We start from the raw sequence: 22,439 nt of genomic DNA on the forward strand, positions 1-22,439 counted from the left end.
CCTTATATTTGAAATTTCAACTGCGGTATATGAATATCAATGTTTTAATTGTTCTTTCTTTAGGATTTTTCGAATCCACCTCTATGTCGTTACAAGTTCGCTCACAAGAACATACAAATATAGAACCTTCATCGTTTTTCAGCATTAAGAATCCTGTACAAAAAGAGGTCAATGAACATATAAATAGATTATAATTTGTAATCCTTACAAAGGCAAATAACGAAGATGAATTTATATGTAATGTGATAATAAATCTTTACTTACTGTACGCAGATTTCGAAAGAATGTATTCGATACAAATGGACATAAACATGTGAAAGAATATTTGAATTTATATTAATAACGACATGGCCGATTAATCTTATCTAAATGAAAGATATGTCTTGCTAGTTAGCGTTTGTATTTGACTTAAACTTACAATACAATTGCAAGTCCCATTTTCATTATGAGTAAATAAGTACTAAGCATGTGTCAAGAGTTTTGATAATTAAATATATTTTTGTAACAGTAGAAGTCAATCTTCAAACATATTAGAGTTTGGATAAAATTATATTGTAAAGCGAGTAATGTTCTGTAATCAAATAAATTCATTTGTCCACAATGATTTAGTATTAGACAGCAAGTTCTTATTCTTGTTGCCGCTTACTTTTCTAATTTCTCCATTATGGATTTCAAATCTGATAAGAGTAAAAAATACTATTTCAGATATGTCTTTTGTCTGCTAGAGAACCTGAGATCTTAATTTTTAAACATTTCTGAGTTGAAATCAATACTAGAAAAGTAAAGAAAAATGTGAGTAAAACATCTAGAGTTTAATGTGAGTTTTATGAAAATCGTTAAGTCTATTGGTTTCAAATGCATCTCCATCTTCAACGTTCACACGGCAACTTACGACATTAAGAAATAATATTTTTAACTTTGTACTTAAATTAGTTTTCTACACGACATGGAACACAATTATATATATATAATAGAAAAAGTTATTTAATGTGATTCCTAAGAAATTCAAAAAAGGATATCTCAAAATGCTACAAAAACAAAAACAGATTAAAAGATCGTTTAACAGCAGTTTTAAAGACTGTAAATATTATGCTTAAAACAATAAAGCATGAAAAATGTTTCATGGGACATTTTTAACAATTAGAAACAAACAATATATACAGTGTAACATCTTCATTTCCTCATTGTTTTACTCTATCCTTCAATATTCGCACTCTTTACCAACAATAAGATTGCAATACCAATAAGTATATTGTTATAATGTGTACGTTCTTAACAAGCCCGTTTAATACTAATGTTTTATGACACTATAACAATTATAAATATATGGGAAGGTAAAATATTAATTTAAAAACGAAAATCAAATGATTAGTTGTATAAATATGTAGCATTATAGTCATAAACACACATATTTTGTTCCATAAATAGAACAGTTAAAACGTGACCAGGGCTAAACTTTGCAAGAATTTATTTATTTATTTACTTTTATTTTTGGGGAGAATAAATTTTTTTCACACAAAATAAATCCTACCTAAATAAATCTTATTTATTGACCACTACTATTTCTTCACTGTTTTATTTTACAATTGTGTTACAAATATAAAATCCAATAATCAATGTATTTATTATTACAATCCACAAAGATTTAAGTTATGACTGAAATAAGCTTTCCCCACGTGGGCAACACTCGCGCTGACACTACACGTCCAGGAAATGCATCCGATTCGTCGAGTACAACTGGAAAGCAGCTACATTAGCTCATTTCCAGAGGGGTGTACCAGGTCAGGTTTATCTGAAGGCGGGAGTTCCTTGTGCAAGGAGAGCTGTAAGTGTTATTTGAGGACAGAGGTTGATCATTTCTCAAGGTGGTCGAGAGGGGATCTAGGGGCTCACATACAACAATACATACACGGGGGGGAGTGAAGACGGCACGGTCCACTCCTTAGCGGCAGCCGAAGGTAGGAATGACACTATAAACCGAAAGGGAGGCTGGGGAGGGGAGAAATCACACACAGCAATATTTTGTATTTTGTCGCACATTGGAGAAATACATATGACGTTTATAGAATTTATAATAACCGAAACTTGTACTGTCATTACCCAATTACCATACGACCGCGCAGATGACGGAAAGAAGAAATCCAGGTAAATATTAATCATTTATGTCGTATTTCAATCAACAATATAAGAATACGAATGTTTAACTTTCTAGATTAGCGGAAGTGAATCCATCCGTATTTTTTTGTACAACTCGTTATGTGTAAACAAGGATAGTTGCCCGTTACATTGTGTAGGTCTGTACTACTGTAGTCTAGTTGTAGTAGAGTAGGAATATTTATATTTAGGTAATGCTTTGAAGCAAGTATGAAATTGAAAACATTCCCCAGTCTTGACATCACAAATGCACATATTTGGTATCTTGAATGCATGTCCTGTGGTAAAATCAAAAGCCCGCAATGATCCATGTTGCTGCTCTGTTAAATTTAGCGCCAAGTACATCACTGCTAAAAAGATTTGTTACGGCCACCGCTACTCAGATGAAAGTTCTATACTCATTAAAACGGACCTCGTATGTTATTATTTTATAAACATTTGATAAAGGAAGATGACATACGATAATACGTAAATAATAAATCCTTATTTTTAATAAATCAGCAGAGCTACAAATATTAAAGCGTGCACACTTTATGCGACGTGTGTATTATGGCGGGATCCACTGACACAGTCAACAATGGAGTTACAAATGGGGACGGTAGGTCAAATCATTTGAAAACAGCGAAAAAGTGAAACATATATAATGTGTTTAATGTGTGTTTCTTTAATTTAATATTACAAACTATCTAGAAATCTCTTTAGGTACAAAATGTATTTAAATTTTTAAACTATATACTTTGAAATCGAACGGTGCGAGATAGGAGCCAGCGCCAGGCTGTACACTATGAATAGAAGGCCTGTGATCCTGCAAAATGTTACCCCAACCCCTCTCCCTTCTTTGCTTCCAGAGAATTTTCTCAGACTTTGGGTCCCTCCCATAATCCATACCACATCCATACCGGTGAGAGAAATGTAGGACCCGCGGGATATTGCATCGAGTCAACCGAGTTGTGTAGTTGAAATAATAAATATTGTATATCCGTACAAAAATCGGAGGATACTGTGGATCAGGTGCGCATGCGTCGGCAGATATTTCTTTGTATTCACTCTACAGTCCACAATTCCTTTCGAATTTCTGTCCAATTTGGTGAATATGTTAGTTAGGTTGAGGTCTGGCCAATGAATGTTTTTGGCCACCGGGGGGGGGGTTTGTGGCAAGAATTTGCATTTTGAAGTACGTTTTTATTCGCTAGATTGAGAGCAAGTTCGAGGATACACCGTCGATTCGCGGGCGACCGACATTTGTTAGTTGTTATTTTTGAAATTTATCATTAAATTTAGTTAAATAAATGATACATTTTACGTTCCAGAATGAAAACCCGTGACATTTGGATGCATGTCTTGCATGATATTTATTAATAGACACTGTAAAGTGTGGTAAACTTTGAAGTTAAACATGGCAGAACAGTCAGAAGTTTTCAATATTTTCCCTTGTATTAAATGTAATTATAAGGTTAGGCATTTTAGCAAAGTTTTTTTCTCATATTTCTTTGGTTCATGAGCATGAGCCTGGATTTGTTGTCCCATGTGGTGTTAATGGATGTGAAAGACCATTTAAAAGCATCAAATGTTTGAAAAGACATATAAATAAAAGGCAGGGATGGTTTGCTACTACCAGTATACATGATAATGAAGCTGCTGGTGAATGTGCTGAGTACTTTATGGAACAGAGGTATAATAACTCTGACAGTGATAAGGCAGTTGATGGTAATAAGGAAATGGTTGTCGCAGACAAGCGAAGAATCTTAGTTAAAACAATTTTGCAGCTGCGTGAAAATGAAAAATTACTTACAAAACTACAAGTCATTTTTTAAATTTGTCCTGTTATATTATGGCTGCCAAAGATGAACAAATTTTCCAAACCATAAAAATAACATTGATCAGTGAGGGGGTTCCTAGAAATACTATAGTTGCAGTGATGGAAGCTTGCAAGAAAGAAAGTCTTGACTTTCATTGCACGATTGAAAATTTCACTGACCACAATAATTTCCAGTCTTACACTGAAGATAATTTGGCATTTGTAAAACCTGTTGAGTATGACCTGGGAATTGTTGGTGATGGGAAACATGACACAATGCAGTATGTTTCTTTATTAAATACTCTGAAGTGTTTGCTTGAAAATGATATTTTTAGCCAGGTTGTTTATCTTCGCCAGTCAGCTGATGATTGTCTTAGAGATGTCGTTGATTGTGAACATTTCAAAAAACATCCATTCTGGCAAGAAACTTCCCTTGCTTTTCAAATCATTCTCTATTTTGACGAGTTTACAGCTGTGAACCATGCTGTAATTCGAGCTCCTGCTTACAAATATGCTGCTTTTTACTATCAGTTAGGCAATATTGAACATGCTTTGAGATCTCAGCTTCATTGTATATTCTTAGTAATCTTGGTGAAGAGTGAAAATGTAAAAAAACCCAAAAACATGGGCTAAATACAGTGATGAGACCTTTGATTGAAGAACTATTTTTTTTGAAAACATCCATATTGACATTGTCAAACCAGAGAGAACATTGAAATTCAGAGATGCACCTCTTGTTGTTATTGCAGATAATTTGGAAAGCCATGCTATTGGAGGGTTTCTTGAATCATTTTATGCTCTCAAATCATGTAGATTCTGCATGGTAACTTGGGATGATTTAAGAAAGTTGACTGATATTTTAAAATGTCCAGAGAGATCTATTGCATCCTACAATTACCAAGTTGCAATGGTCGAAACTGAACCGACTTTCTCAAGTACATATGGGGTTAAAAAAGATCGACCCTGAACGTTCTGCAGCAATTTCATGTGGCAAATGCTCTACCACCTGATATATTACATGACTTTTTTTAATCTAGTTTGGTGTCAGAAATTTTAGTTTTACTCACTCATAGATCAGTATGTCTTGTCTGGATACTTCAGCCTTCAGTACCTTACAGGCAGAGTGAAGGAGTTCGACTACAAAGGAACTGATAAAATCAATAGGCCTGAGCTTGTTATTTTGAGAGGGTCTGTACACATTAAGCAAAAAGCTGTGCAAGTTTGGTGTCTCTTATGGTTATTTCTGTTACTGGTGGGTGATGCAGTGCCAGAAGGAAACAGCAAATGTTAAGTTCTGTTGGCTCTGCTGAATATGGTAGAATTGATAATGTGTCCATCAATGTCAGGTGCAAGCACTGAATTCTTAAGTGATATGATACAACAGTTCCATTCTCTTTATGAAAAAGAATTTCCAAATAGAACTGTCAAGTCAAAGAGATATTTTACTTTGCATTACCCAGAGATGTCCCGCAGATTTGGTCCACTGAAGAATGTGTGGACTATGAGATTTGAGGCCAAACATAGTTCTTTGTTGATGTTGCAAGATGTACCAAAAACAGGAGGAATCTAGCCAAAACAGTGGCAATGAGACACCAGTATAAACTTTTGTTCACATTTGGAAAGCAATGGATTTTTTTGAATAGGTGCCTTTGACCTGACTAATCCTGTCGAATTACTTGTGAATTCACTCGGAGAAGAGCGAAACCTTGTCAGTGCATTTGTTGGGGAAGGCGATTTTCTTATTAAAGCATCAGGTTGTACAGTCAACTGCCTCACATACAACACAGGGACAATTGTTGTCAGTAGCTATGAGTTCGACAGTTTTCAATTTTCTTCAGTGATCTGTTGCTTTGTTCTTTAGGGAAAACCTTTTTTGTATTGTCAAAGAAACCAAACTGTTGATTATCACAGACATCTTCATGCTTACATTATAGAGCCAATGAGAAGCTATGAGTTCTTGAGCATTTCAGATCTTTATGATCATTGCCTTGTTATGTGAACAAAGTTGAAAATATGATCATCCTACATCACTACATTCGTGGTGACTGAATGATGACAAATTTTAAACAGAACTCTGTAATCAGTGGTAAATTTTAACTTATTTTATGTAACTTGGTGTGTACCTTTCAGTGACAAATTTCATCAAAAGATTTGACATATTTCATGTAAATTTGTTTCTGCCTTTTTGTGACAAATGTTATCAAAATTTTCAAACAGAAAGAACTTGTGTGGTATTAATATGTATCATACATAATTGCACCAAAATCACCACTATCATCATCATCTATTGAGGTCAGACTACTTATATTTGCTTTCACCTTTAAAGGGTTACTAGTTGTTAGGAAAAGAAACCAAATTACTTATTTAGCTGATTTATACCAGTCCTGCTGATGGTAACTTTATAGAAATTTAATGTCTTTTTTGGTGTTTTTGTAGTTGTTCTTCAATGACAACTTTTCTGCATGTGTATACATATAAATCATTTTTGATCAGTACAATACTTTTAGATTCCAGAGAGATGGATTTATCCTACCACATTATCTACTTTAAAAAAAAATGTAGTGCTAGTGGATGATCTGGGATTGTTGCCCAGTAAGATTTCTGACAACCTAACTCTGGATGTAGATGCTACCAACTTGTCAGCTCAAGTGTACATGGAAGACTGGCAGAACTGGGTGGATGTTCAAAGGTCTGACATTCAAAAACCACGAGCAAAGTTGCGCGTTTCTCTCATTTCTAATGGTGGGGCCTCTGACGGAGAGATAGCTGTTGTGGTAAGTCGTTTGTAGGAATGCATAACCCATTTAAATTTGAGTGACTATAATCACTCTGCAAAAACTTTTTATTCCAAAGAAAAGAGGTAAAATTGTTCAATAAACATTATTCAACAGAGCACAATTAGTGTTGTTAATTTTTTATTACAAATTTAAACCCGTTAAAATTTTATTTTTGACCAGAATCCACCAAACCCTGAAGTGCCTTCAAGCAAGCAGAGTGCACCTTCACCCGGTCACAGTACTGAACAAATTCAGTCCATATCATTATGGTAGGATATGTCCTAATGAATGTCAAACAGATCTTTCAATCTGTTGGAGAAATAGTTTCATCTTTCACTTGAGACAATTATGCCTTAGTTAGTACAAATTCAGTCCATATCATTATGGTAGGATATGTCCTAATGAATGTCAAACAGATCTTTCAATCTGTTGGAGAAATAGTTTCATCTTTCACTTGAGACAATTATGCCTTAGTTAGTATTCCATTGCAATCTGTCAACACCAATTTGTAAGTGTCTTGAACTATTTGATATTTTCTTTGGTCAGCATCTTGGCATTCAAGCCTTGGCCAGTACCCTTTAAGCTGGAAAATTTGTCAAGTCTGCCTAGATCTACTGCTTTGCTGTTGTCGCAAAGAAAGCCTGTTGAGAAAAAAGGTCGCGTCCATTTACTGGATGCAGTCTACACTGAGGTTTCCAACTATACCTTGTAAGTGCTGTGCAGTGAATACCATGTGTACCATTTCTGATTACAAGCGTGTAATTATATCTCTTCAGATGTTTTCATCTGTACTTGATAGCCTGCCCAACCTCTATTTTTCAGATATCCCACTCCAAGGCAGTATGACCAAGTAGTGGATGAAATATTTAAGCGCTACCCTCAGCTGTTAGATGCCCCAAATCTAGCACCCCAAGGTGTTCGTGTAAGTACTATCCACATGTGCATTATGTTATGTTTGTTGTGAAATATATTTTGATCATAAATATATTCTTTTATCTATACATTTGACTTTATGAGCCCAAAAGCCAATGAGCCCAATAAAATTCGTCCTAAAGTGCATAGCAGGAATGATCATATCACCAGCTTATAAGGGTGTAAATGTATTCTGCAATAAATATGTCCATTAGTTACAAAATAAATTAAATGGCATTTTTGTGTTGCGTAATATTAGTGAAGAAACAAGTGAATATTTTGTGGGAAGTTATATTTTTTTAAAATACACCCAAGTACATCTATCTACCAAGGAGGGGCTGTGGAAAATACTATTTTGATACTTTGAAATATTTGTTTTGTTTGTATACGATGTAACATGACTCAACTAATTTGACGCTAAAGATAATACATTGCCAAGGTGAACTCGTACAACTAATTTATTAACCAGTATGTGTACGACTTTCAGTTTCTCAGATTAAACCTGAAAAATGCCAAAAGTGGTTTAAAAGAAATATTGTTTAAAATAATTATAGTTATACCAGGACAGTTTTGTTATTCATTCTTAATAGAACTAATTCTGTCAATTCTAATTGCAGGAGCTGTGGAGGATGAGGCTTCGTCAGAAATTCCAGGATAATAGAAAGCAGAAGGATTCATCATTGCCTAAATCCAAAAAAGAAAGAAAAAGACGAAAACTGCAACAGATGAAATCCCATATCCAAGTCACATCTCAGAACAGAGGCTATATGGATTAAAGCAATACTTGTGTGAAAAGCCAGTTGGGGAGGATGTAACTTCCACCGATAAACACAAGGATGGATGAAAACTCGTCTGCATTGCAGAAAAAGGGTGATCTTTGTAAAGTGGACTTGATTATGGACAAAACTCTGCATGATCGAAGAAAACTGGTAATTGACAACACTCCTGTCAGTGAACTTATAGAGCATTATCCTTTCCTTGTAGCATCACTAGCACAGCTATTGAATGAATTTAAGCGGCGAGGAAATGATGCAGAAAAAGGAGTGTCCAATTTTCTCAATATAAGGACTCGGTAAATTGTCACCTGCAGGATAGAAACATATCACCAGAAAATAATCTATTGCTAGCCTTTCTTATGAAACAGTCCTCACACATGCCCGATGTTACATCTAGTATTGCCATTCTTGATATTCCTTTTCTTCTAAAAGAAAGTGAAAGTATCATAGTGGGTACTGAAGTTAGGAAACCTGCTGAGAGTTGTATATACATTCAATGTGGTTCAATTTATCAGTTTTGTAATCAGGAATTCAAACTAAATGTTGATGACTTTGATACTTGTGCCACTGAAGATTTTGTGGAAGCATTCACTATGTATATAGCGAGTTTTTATACCTTCAACTTTGCATTTCCAACAAAACTCAAGAAAACTTTCAACTTTGTTGAAAGAGTTGTTCTGAAGCTCTATGCTGAGTCCAGGAAAATTACCAAATCTGAAAAAAATGCAGACAGATGTGTTCTTCAGTTGCTTGATCTCTTGAATGTCATAAAACATAGCAGCGGGAAATCTGTCAAAACGTCCAAAGGGAAAGGAAAAGGAAAGTGTTCAAAGCCATAAGGTTATATTAGATCTGGTAACAGTAATTTATCATGTGTATTTTGATCCAGGAGAATTTTCAAAAACCGAGTGTAAAAATCCAGTTGTTTATTTTCAAATTGTTGCTGCATTTTTAATTTTAATTTTGTACATGTATATTGATATACACTTGTATTCAGTTTGGAATAAAAATGGTGCTACTAAAATGCATTTTATATTTTTCAGGATGGTGGCAGGTTACTGGGACTTAGGTTGAATCATCAGGTGGCTGCGGGGTTAACTGCTCAGTGATGGTTCTGCTGACCACAACTAACTGAAGATAGTCTTTTTGCCTAACAGTGACATTGCAGAGGTGGTCCTCACCGGGTCAACATGACTTATCTTCCATAGTCGTTGGATAGTCTTAATGACAACAGTTCATTTTTAATGGATGGTCATAATGACAACCGCTTCTTGGACGAATCGGGTCACACAGACTATGCCATGACTACTCTGTAGTGGTTTCCAGGTAGGCAATAAAACTATTGTCAGGTAGTCCGCATTGGTCAGAATGACTACCTAACAAAAATTATAACGATCATCATAGAGCAGTGAAATTTATTACCTGCCAGTTATCCCTGCCAACATCATCTGACTACACAATAGTAACAATGACTAATCTTTAATAGCCATATTAGGTAGTCATCGATTTTATTGACTACCTGATTTACTATTCAAAAGTCGCCGCCTTGACTAGTTCTTATTTTGAGTGAGAACGAGCAGAATTTCTCTCAGTTATTGTCGAAACCTAGAAAACATAAGATTTGGGTTTCTGTTATTCATCTGCTATCTATTCATGTATTGAAATATGTAAGAACTGATAAAAAAGTGTTTCGTAATTTTAGCGTCGAAGTTTTGTATTTAACTAAATATTTCTAAAGATGACACGTGAATGGCAGGTATTCTTTATCCAAATGAGTACACTTTGTAACCATACTTTAATACAAACCTAGAACTGTTGACTTTAACAAAATCGGCTTGTAGTTGCTGGGTTATCTATAGTGAATAATTATCAGCAAATATAAGCTTAAACAAAATTGAAAATTAAAGTGTTCAATTACTTTGTTGTTTATCTCAGATCTTAAAATATGACTTTTGCTTATAATGCAATTACATTAATTTGATAAATTCAGAAAACTGCCTAGAGCTTGACTAACAAAGCGCAGATCAAAATATTTTAATTGGATGTGAGTATTACATTTTAATTAAGAAGGCCAACATTTGCGAGCGAATGTACCATTTCTCATCCACGCAGCGCCAACAGGACAAAATAATATCGTGAAAAGAGAAAAATAAAAAAGTATCGATATTATTGCTTGGAACCTGCAAAAAAGATATCTTTGTGCCAAATCTCACATAAATTTTCCGAAATGCAGATAATTAATTGTCAAAAAACAACAACATATACTAAAACTATGTTTTTTGGTAAGTAGACTTTCCTATAACCAATAAAACAAGAAATTTAATTTGTTAAGACATGGAGTCTGTAGAAAAGTATTTTTGTACCAAAGTCAAACCCGTATAAACTGCTCAAAATATGACCAAGTAATCAACCAAAAAACCAAAAGTTGTTTTTTGTAAACTCTCACTCTCTATAAAAACTTAAAATGGGCAAATCCAACTTTGATTTATATGCCAATGAATTTGGAATTGAATGTATATATTTGTTCCGTAAGTATGATTGTATATGAGTTTAAAATATACATTTTTAGGTTGTTTGATTTTTGCACCCATACAATGCTTAGTTTGTTTGTTTTTTAATTTCACAAAGTAAACAAACAAACAAAAAAGTCTGAACGTATTGTACCAAGACATAATCCTACCAATGTGTTGATAAATGAACGAATGGTGTTCGATTGAACAGTGTTTGGAAGAAGAAAAAACAAAAAATATGGAAGAGAAACTACAGAAAAACACCATTTTTTTTTCTACCTTGGCATAATTTGCACTATACAGCAAAAAATAACCAAGGAAATAAACATGTATATATCATTAATTATTAACATTTAATGCGGTTATGAGAAAATGCACGCTCATATAAGTATATGTAAACAAATAAAAGTTTTCTATAATCCAAAAAAAATCGTATTTAAGGCTTGCCATCATTTTTCCCATTTAACGAAATTTGAAACGAGGTAAGTTCGGACATCTTTCAAAATACGCTTTAAACATGAAATACTGTAAAATATTGAAACAGTTATAACGGAATAAAGACAAAACACATTTAAAGTACAATGTCTTCTTTTCTTTGCCTTTACAAGCTCTTTACAACGTAATGGTTAAACAGGTAAAAAATTGGGTTTATTCTTTTTATTCATATTTAGTGTTAGACAAGGGAAGATATTTTCTTCCAAAGTAATTAAAATATAATTTTAATAACTGAGATCCAATTTTTATGGTATAGTCATTGTAAACTTGATCTTGTAATGAAAAAGTAAAAGTTTCAAAATAAGACGATTTCATAAAGAAGTTTCCACGACAGAAAAATAAAACAAAACACATCACGGCATTGTTTTTTTATTTACCAGTGGTACCACACAGAATATGCTGAGACATCTAACTCATCAACGTTGTCAGTGTTAGATAAAACCGTGATATTCAGGAATTATTTAGTTATTCGTTATATCATGATATAGTGAGACATTTATTGAACTATTAGCCGTTCCGAACATGACATATTCTGAAAGAAAATGACAGTTTTGGCATTCTAAAATAATGCAATTTGTAAAGTGACCGCTCTTTGTTCGTGGTCTTTTTATCATGACCTGAGAGCTATGAATGACAATATTTACCGATCTCTACCAGGAATTATTATATTACAGTTCCTGAACTGAATGTTTAGCTCCTCCACAGTTGATCCCAGACCTAGAAGGTTGATTACTAAAATAATGAGAAACATGAAACAAATCCTATTTCAATTGTAACCTAAGCAATTAGTTCTCAAAGTAAATATTTTTTTTTCAGATTTTATCAAAACTTAGTCTTTTAAAATCGATTAACTGTGTTACCTATTATAATTTAAAATAGCATGAAACTGAGTTAAATTGTAATTTAGATTTAGAAGTCAAACAGAAAAGTCGATATGTATCTAGTTTATGATACTTGTAAACAAGACTGATACACCAAGTTTTCTTTATTAGTACAAATATATTTTAATATACAAATAATAATACAATTTACAGTAACGGTTATTACAAACAATGATGTATGTACAAAAGTTTAAGAAATTTACAAACAGTATTGAATAGTTTGTCTAGTACGGAACTTCCTTGATGTTTTATCGAGAGTTCACGATGAACGAATCAATCTTGAGTTGATGTAGATACAAATCATTTAACGGTAAGCTAGCTCGCTCTTTGTTGATTATAGCTCTGTATTCTTCGTGCATCACAGGTCGAGTTTTTCACCGCTGAGGTTATATAATGTTTTCGTGAAAAAACTAATGTCCAATGTGAATCCGCTGAAGTTAACTGGTTTGTAATGTTCGAAATTTATAAAAGAAGTTATTGTGAAATACCTGAAGTTTCTGATTAATAAGCGTTAATCACAGTTATAGCTTCCAAGGTTTACAGTACACCAATTACAGCTAATTAATACTGTGTGCTATCTCTACGCTTGTCGTGTTACATTTTTAAGCGTGAGGAGAGTTTATAAAAATTTCAGCCTGCACAACAATATAGACAATACACTTGTGTTTACATATACACATATATTGTTGATTCTTACATTCGAGAATCTTTTTCAACTTTGCGTGAATTTCATAATACAGGTTCAACAATATAAGTCATATTTATTTCTAAATATAAATTTAACATAAACGTACATCTATATTAAAACAAATATATAAGAGTAAATACGACACAGTTACAAAACAGCTCTTTTAATGCAATGTTTTCGATACTGTGACCATCATATCTTATAATAAATTATACTCTAGCAGTTAAAGTTACGGCCATCGTCTACTTAGGTAAATTTAATGCAATTGCATATATATATACATTATTTATTACAATCGTAAACATAAAATATAGAATATAAATCGATTTTACGAATATCACTTTGTTACCGTTTTATCCAACTTGAGACAATACATTAGTAATATCATGTATATAGTTTGTTTAATAACATAGTTTGCCTTGAGAAAGCAGGAGTTGATCTGAATAATTTGGTCATTAAACGTCTAATGAACGGAATTTGTAGTCCAATTACATAAGACTTGCACACTAAACTGTTCTGGTAAAGGTCAGAAACACGAGAACTGCATTTTATGAATAGATATATCTAACAACCAAACCAGTAAAAAAACACAAAAACGTAGAGATTCGAAAAACAAATACAACAGTTTAGGCAATTATATAAATTAATGAATAATTATCTTGCTTCTTATTACTGTATATTTGAAAGTTTCAGACCTGTTTGTGCTGTTGTTGTCTTCATGATTTACCTTTTTCTTGAAGCTATATTCAACGAAAATGTATTTGAGTAAGAGAAAGAAATATGTGTTTCCATCGTTTATTCAGTTACGAAGTGTTCAGTGTACAGGTTATAAACGTTTATTGAAAACTTACTTTGTACAAATTTTGAAGAGCCAGAAAATAAAATATAATAACAACATCAGATTAAAGTAAGTTGTAAAACATTCATAGAGGACAATTACAACTGGCCAGATATTTATTTATTAATCTATCTAAATTACATGAACTGTTGTATTTATGTTTTGAATCCTCTTGTTACGAAATTAATATGCTCATTAAGTTATATTCTAGTGTTTCTTATTTATGTGCTATACCACATTCTTTCTTTACAAGATTTACCGTAAGTTTAGCTATTGTCAACCTGTCAGTTTTGCTTTGTTTTACACATTGCAAATATAGTTTAATGTAGACCATAATCTCATCAATATAAACATCACATCAGTCCAACTCATAAATAGTATTATTCATGACATTTTGGAAAATAGTAAGAGGTTCTTAATGTCTATAGGTATTGCTATAGGTATTGCACAAACCATCTGGATGTATAAAGGCTGACAATCCTTGCTCTTTTAGTGTGTGGAACTTGCCAATAACCTTTAACAAATTAAAGTTACTAACATATTTTGTTTGTTCACTTTTATCCATATATTCATCTATTCTAGGGATACGGTATTTGTCAGTTCTGGGTATAGTATCCACTTTCTGAAATTTGTAGAAACCCTATTGTTTTTATCTGGTTTCGGGACAATAATACTTTTGGAACATCATTCATTCCGACTAGGATTCAACCATTTTTGAACATATAAGGAACCTCATCATGCAATTTTTCTCTTCGTACAGGGATTACTCTGTGTGGTGGTCGTATTACAGTTGTAGCTTGACCTTAATCAATAAACGCTATCCGTTTGTTGTGGAGCAGCAGAGAATAAACGAACATGGTCATGAATCACAGAAGACAAACACTCTTTTCTGATGAACAAGCAAATTACTGTGTTCGACATCCTTATGCCATTTCTTTTCACGCCACATGAATAATTACCACGTTGTTTTATAGGTATGAAGTCAGCAAAATTCTCTTAGAGTTAGATCCAACAATGTATGTTTATATTATGCACTTTACTTTGGTTATATAGTCCACAATAGCCTTTTCAATATTAACAGCACAGTTTATTATTAATATGGAAGTTAATCTTAATGTACAAGTCCTCAATCCATCTAACAACTTGTAAGAGCGCACTTTCTTACGTAACCCCCTCTTCAACCCAATTTAAGCTATTATCATTTTCTTCCCCTTCAGAACATTCTAGATGAGGTTATCACTCGTAAGATACAAAGAACGCTTAGAGTTGGAAGAATGACACTAATGGCGTAAGTACAAAATACGACCCTCTGCATGAAATGTAACTGGGTCACCTGTATTTCTTTCCTTATAACTCTAATTATGATTCTGGCTCATTCATCCCCTCTTCGCAATTGAAGGGGCATACCTACCCTGCTGTTCTTACATTACGTGCCTCTCACCATATTAACATAAAATGATAAGCTGAAGATAGAAGAGTATGAATGGAAACTGTAATACTTAATATTACACGGTTAAGTTTGACGTTTCGTCATTTAAGTCATGTTGAATTTTACAATATGTATAAATCCATATATTTATGCAGTAAAAACACTTTTAAATGAAAATCATATATTAACCTTGATAAGATGTTCATTTTAACGTGATTATATCAAATAGCTGTGATATACCGAAAGTAATTAGTTTAAGAGACAATACGGCCCGGCATGGTCAAGCGTGTTAAGGCGTTCGACTCGTAATCTGAGAGTCGCGGGTTCAAATCTCGGTCGCACCAAACATGCTCGCCATTTCAGCGGTGAGAATGATATAATGTTACGGTGAATCCCACTGTTCGTTATTAAAAGAGTAGCCCATGTGTTGATGGTGGATGGCGAAGACTAGCTGTCTTCCCTCTAGTCTTACATTGCTAAATTAGGGACGGCTAGCGCAGATAGCCCTCGAGTAGCTTTTCGCGAAATTAAAAAAATAAAAGAGACAATATAAAAGAAAAGTAATTAGCTTAAGAGATAATACAAAAAATACCAGAAATAGCTATAATATTCTTGCTCATGATTATCAAGAAAGTGTGCAGCTCTATAGGACTTATAAATGCTTATTAAAAATTAAATCCCTTATAAATATTTCAGTCGTAACTTATTGGTGAATTATGAACTAGGGAGCTTCTTTAATTTGTTTTAGAAATAATAAAACTGCCATATTAATTAAAATAAAGTTTTGCTAGATATAACATTTGCTGATCGACATTTATTAAATGATATAAAGTATGAGTACATAGCATTTCATCTTTAGAACCACAGATTTTGTATGAGATGAATAAATTCAAGTGCTTGAGAATGTGATCAAACTGAAGTTAATACACTTGCTTGTACTAAAATTATTGCCTAAAGCATATACAAATATTAAGCACAATGTATAAATATTTTTGTTCACATATAAATCTGCAATAGACAAAATATAAATTTATAGAGAACACCTTTCAGTTAAAAATAACGAAGTAACAAAAACGTTCAAAATAAAATAAACATGTACATATATAGCATGTAGTTTAGTTACTTGGCCATTATTAAACAAAAACAGAAGATTGACTAACTTGCTTAATTATATTTGCAAATGAAATATTTGTCTTAAGGTAAAATGTGTGAATTTCCCACTATATGTGCAAATGAGTAATCCCTCAAGAATAAGAAAAAATTACTTGGAGAGTATATACGCAAATATAATGGGTAACTCTGCTACTTATTGATTTGTTTTATTATTTCATTTAATATAATAAAAATTACACGAACAGAATGTAAAATAATGAACGATATGGATGAAAAATGTCATAAGAAATTCAAAACTTTTCATCTTGACATTCTATCTAGGTGTTTCTTGTAGTAATCTGAACAATTTATCATGATAAAAACAAAGTAATATTGTCTCGTAAAATGTGTATCTATATAATAACATGTTCACTCGAGGCAGGTAATTTCTGTTAGCCTGTTTGTACTCATGTAAAATATATGATCTAATATTTTTGTAGAATTAAAAACGTATCCACATATCCATTTACGAATATTAGCACAACATGTAATAAGAATAAACGCTGATAATTATAGGAAAATTTAATTCTGCATTAACTTTCATTGTGATAGAATTTTTCTATTCTTTTAAAAGAAACAGCAAATAATTTTACAGTTACAACAATTATTTATGTATATTATCAATTAAACAATATTATATAAATTTTATAGCATTGTGAATGTGGTGACACTTCTTATATTAAATACGTATTTTAGATTAAAGCCTATGCCAATACATAAAGACTACCGCTGAAACGTAAATACTCTAAATAATTTTAAAACTACTTTGGTTGTAAAACGCAATGATTTTTTAAAGTGTAAAGTTGAATATGTTTACATATTTGCATATAAGTGTATGAATGTATAAAGCGCATTTAAAATAAATCAGATATATGTTTCTCTTAGATTTAATTTTTCAGAAAGTGAATAATGCTGCTTCCCTACGTTGAATTCTCTAGACAAAAATTGTGAAAAATCAAGTACAAAAAGCTTATTTTTCTGTAGTTCTTTGGCTTTTTATGCTAGAAATTAAGAAAACAACAGGTTTTTCCTGAAGTTTAATGAAATGATATTAAGAAATTCACATATAGTCAATAGCATTAATAATGTGAAAATGGAATAAATTTCTCAATAACTATAAAAACATCAAGGAAACAATCCAACACATTTGGCTTTATTGCACGTGACGATCTTATTAGCTGTTACTAATCCTCACATTGAAGAGTTTTTATCCTTGCTAGATACAATGGTGGTTTGCTTAGACAGCAATTTTTTTGAGCATTTCTACTCCACCGAACGTTTCTCTGCAGTACGCTTTTCCTTTTACATCGATCATTAAAAAATGCTGACTCAAATACTAATCTATTTCCCTTTGTATATATTTCTGTGAGTGATGTAGTAGCTTGGGAATTTGAAATCGGTGGCCTTATTGTATTATTAAATTCTGAAGTTGTTGAATTCATCTAAACTATGTTTAATAACTTATCAAAGACTGTAAAATCAAACGTAGAACTTCCCTGATACATCTACCAGTTGTTCATCTTATTCATAAAAAAAGTTTTATTAGCAAAATACTTGTATGTTTTGCACGTTCGAATGATAAGACTTATAAAAATTTTTTTTTTAAATTATGTTTAACAGGCCATCAAGTCTTGTTCATGTATGCAGATGTAGTGATAGATTTCGTAAATTTTCAAAATTTCACAACATGTAAACCTACTTTTATTAGTCATTTTATAAAAGGATCTTGAAATATTTTGTATAAGTATTAGATTTGACATTAAATAAAGAACATTATAGCCATCTAAACGAAATGTTACAAAGAAAGGAAGCCAAGTAAAATGAAAGTATAAATTACAATTTGAAAAGTAAGATGTGTCTTACAAGAATGAAATAAAGGTTTATAAAGAAATATAGCAAATGATGAGCACATTTATTTAACCAGACAAAAGGGTTGGATTAAACAAAAACTTCTCTTGAAATTGTCATTCCAGACCTTAAAATTTTCATCTCCCTAGGCGACTGACACAACAAATAAAACATAAGATTCTCTAGAATAATAATGAAAAATATGAAGAAACATTAAACTTTTGTTCTAAATTTAATAGCAATAAATAATCTTATCTCTTTACATTTTCTTTACTTTTGTTAAGTACAAAGCTACACAATAATCCATCTGTGCTGTACTTGTCACAGGTATTAAAACCCGGTTCTTGGCGTTATAATTTTTCATACTTGTCGCTGACTTAGTAGGGGAGAAGCTCTTTACTTAGTAATAATAATTCAACATGTCAAATTTCACCTGTGAGTATTTTGGATGAGAATAACTTTTCGATTTTTCAATAGAACTATTATTATTTTTATTCTCTTTTCCTAGGTGTAAAATCATTTAGAATTACAAAATCTTTAGAGAGTTGGTTTCTTAGGTTTAAATACTACGGTGTGCTACTTTTCTTACCATATATTGTGATTCTATATTTATATAAATTACTATAATTTCTAAATTATATATCTTCAGAACAAATTTAACTTTTTGATGAAATGTTAATTATTTTATTTCATAATTTCATGAAATATTTAATAATTATTGACTTAGATATACAATTCTAACTAACTTTGCAATGATGTTTCTGAAAGTTCGAAAATAGGTTTTTAAGCATTTTTATACGCTGGTCTGAAACAAAGTCTACATTTACATATATTGTTGGTTGTGAAGTAAAAAATGTAGTAGATTCTCTAACAGCAGAGATCAAGCTTACCTTCCTTATGGCCAATGATTAGTGCTGTTATCTGTTTCATCATTAGTATTAACTTAATGTGAGAGAACATCATGTGGGGGTTTTTATTGCTAGTGCCTTTTCAATGCTAATGAATAAAAGTTCTCATATGCACACTTAACAACCTAATTAAGCAAATTGATGGTCTTGTAACTATACATACAGAAAAATAAATAATTTCTATCTTCATTATTATGAATTAATATTTATGAGAATAACATTAATAAATGTTCAGATACTGATATAAACATCATTGTTACATAAGAAGAAATTAAAAAAAAATATTTTTTTTTGCAAACATACATATCAAAATGTGGATAAGATTTAATAAGGCAAAGGTGAAAGGTCAAAAGCATATTTGCTATTTACGAGAGCTTCTCAGATATGCAAGAACACGAATGGACTGGATAGGAAGGTTTCCTGATCATGTAACCTCTTAATCATGATAAAGTTCTCTTCCAGCTTTATAGAAAGCAGCAAAGTAAAATCATAACGCAACATATGGGTTTTGGTATCATTATTTGTTGAATAAGGCTGTTTTTATGTGACGTAGTCGAGTAGAATCATACAACAGCAGATAGAAAAACAACGTCAGAGGCGTGACAGTAGCATTTATTAACAGTTCCAACGTATTAGGTCATATAGTATGGGATGATACAGCCGCTCTGTTTCTGTAAAAGAATGTGACTTTTTAGAGTCAGTACATGTCAAAAGTGACTTCGAGAAAACGCTTAGAGCATGAAAGGTGAAACCTCACTTTGAACTGAGTATTACTAAGCCATTGTTTGTAAGATTATTCCATTTCAGTCACTCAGCACCAAATGCTAAAGGGTGAACGCTAATCTATAGCTTTAGCTACTTTATCAAATTGGGTCTAACTGTCATTTAATGCAGAAGCAGCCGCTAACTAACACTCACAGAAGTTGTAGCTAGTTTGGTTAATTATGAGCTTATCAATAATTAGTGTGTAATTATAATAAACCATGGATTTAAGATTAATATTCTAGTGGATATTAAAGCAACAAGGACATTAACCAGTCTTGTTGTACAAAAAGAACTTTGCCTAAGACTGTTATAGCAAACTTTGTTCCATCAAATTATTAGCAAAACAGATAAGAGAATAGAGGCACATCTTTACTTTTGGCCTGGTATTGAACTCACGTAATGGAAGCATCTGTTACTCAATTTTGCTCAAATATGAGAAACATGTTGAGAAATATATAGTCAAGTCGTTTATGCAACAAGTGAGCTATATTTTTATGAAAAAATATAATGTCCATTATATTGGGTCCGAGACCAGTGTACTACATAATGTCTTAAAGACGTAGCCTTTGTCACTGTTTTCTGTGATGATAGTACTGATCCATAAAACGCTGAATTTTGTCTATGGAAAACACTGCTCTTGCTCAAACAGATATTACTCTCAGTACTGACACTATACTAAAGCTAAGTTATGCCAATAGATATTTGGCTATTTATCTTCTAGTTTAAATGCAACCCTGATTGTAGTCTAAACAGAAACGATTCAGTTGAACCATGTAACTTGTCCTTTGATAGGCATATAACATATAAAAATTGGTGCTAAATTTCATGGGCTTTTGAGGCTACTTTTTGAAGATTTTGCTATGAATTTCAAGATACATTACATTTTTTTTTTCTGTGATTGATGAAAACATATCATTGAATTTACTAGTTTTACATTCACATTTCATTAACATGTTTGTTATCAATGAATGAATGTTTGTTATCATTAGATGTGGTACCAAAACATAGTTTATAAACCAAATTTTATATTAGTTAAGTATAGTTTGTTAATTTAAAATTATTCAAAAAATGATCAAGAAATGAAGATTGATCCCAGCTCTAAATTCTCAATTTAAGAAATAACCAGATTTGACCACATTAACTAAGCAAAACACATTTTACATAATTATCAGCAAAATTATAAATTTCGAGCATTTTTCTTTTTGGTTTGTTGAAATAACAATAACTTTGTGAAACCCGCCAGAGAAGTCCTTTTCTCTCACTCTCTGTCTTTAAAGATTTTTTGCTACCGAAACTTACAAGATTTTATTTTTTACCAACTGAAAGAGCAGAGTCTTTTCTAAATTAATTTTAAGACGCCTTGTTCAGTTTTGATTGCAATAGACTCTACCTGATGAAAGTTGCTGTACTCCGCTGGTGCAGCGGTAAGTCTACGGATTTACAACGCTACAGTCAGGAGTTCGATTCTGCTTGGTAGACTAAGCAGATAACCCGATGTGGCTTTGCCATAAGAAAACACACACAAATACACATAAAAATTGTTTGGTATCTGTTGATAAGCTTTACTGCTTGTAACAGTAAAGGAATTTTCTTATCGTTTGGATAACAAGTTACATTAATGCGAAACTGCTTCAAGTGTTACAGAGTTTTACAAATTCTTGATTTTTATGTAATTGTTGTTGTTGTTATATATTTTAAAACAAGTAACTAAAATATATAATTATAAACTTTTCACTCTCTATGAATATGACATTAATAAAATGAAACTTTTAAAGCTTCACTGACTGACAGTTTGTAAAATATACAACTCTACTAAGTCACTAGATGCCATGCTATTTTCATTAACTCAATGGGAAAAGCCTAATAGTCTCAGTCTACGACTTATTTCGACGTGTTGCTCTGTGTGATCACTTCAAACTGTACGAGCACAAAAACAACGTTTTGCTGGAAATAATATCTTAAAACCCATGCTATACTACAAAATTTCTTCTGCAGCTTTCTGTAAAACTTAATGGGAACCTAGGAGCACGAGAAATGTTTACAGCTCTGAAGTCAGATGGATGTTGAATGACGGACTGATAGAACATTTAGAGAAGGAGCTTTGTCATTTTTAGCAGCTTATTGAAGAAGAATCAAGGAATACAAAAATTATATATGAATCATAGTTTGACAAACATAGGAACAGATATCAGAAATATCTCGAAATACTGATAGGTACCAATTGGTTCAATACATTATTAGTGGCTTTCTTTAATTTGCCAGTCCAAGTAAAGAGTAAAATTAGACTTAAGACTTTGCAAAACATCTGACAATATTAATCCTTTATTACATAATTCAGTCTTTGCAGCAAACCTTTTGATGGGACGATAGAGCTCACACCTAGAAAGCTGTTATGGGGAGATGTCACATCTGTGTAGATGACACCTGAGTTGCATGTGTTTTTACTGTCAATGAAAACCTGTGAATGGTATATCATTGTAATAGAGATGCAGGTTTTAAATTAAATTG

The 22,439-nt window shown here is 32.2% G+C and overlaps 2 protein-coding genes across 3 annotated transcripts in view; one reads left to right on the forward strand and one right to left on the reverse strand.

The window, feature by feature from the left end:
* Nucleotides 1-22,439, reverse strand: part of LOC143239578 (nephrin-like) — a 121,701-nt gene that overhangs the window by 50,423 nt on the left and 48,839 nt on the right. The window lies entirely within an intron of this gene.
* On the forward strand, nucleotides 1,889-8,422 carry LOC143238807 (uncharacterized). The gene is made up of 3 exons (XM_076479354.1): nucleotides 1,889-2,145; nucleotides 7,552-7,651; nucleotides 8,259-8,422. The coding sequence occupies exons 1-3, from the start codon at nucleotides 2,054-2,056 to the stop codon at nucleotides 8,415-8,417; spliced, it is 351 nt and encodes a 116-aa protein (XP_076335469.1). The 5' UTR covers nucleotides 1,889-2,053; the 3' UTR covers nucleotides 8,418-8,422.

Source organism: Tachypleus tridentatus, chromosome 13 (assembly GCF_004210375.1).
Source record: "Tachypleus tridentatus isolate NWPU-2018 chromosome 13, ASM421037v1, whole genome shotgun sequence".
Classification (NCBI taxonomy): domain Eukaryota; kingdom Metazoa; phylum Arthropoda; class Merostomata; order Xiphosura; family Limulidae; genus Tachypleus; species Tachypleus tridentatus.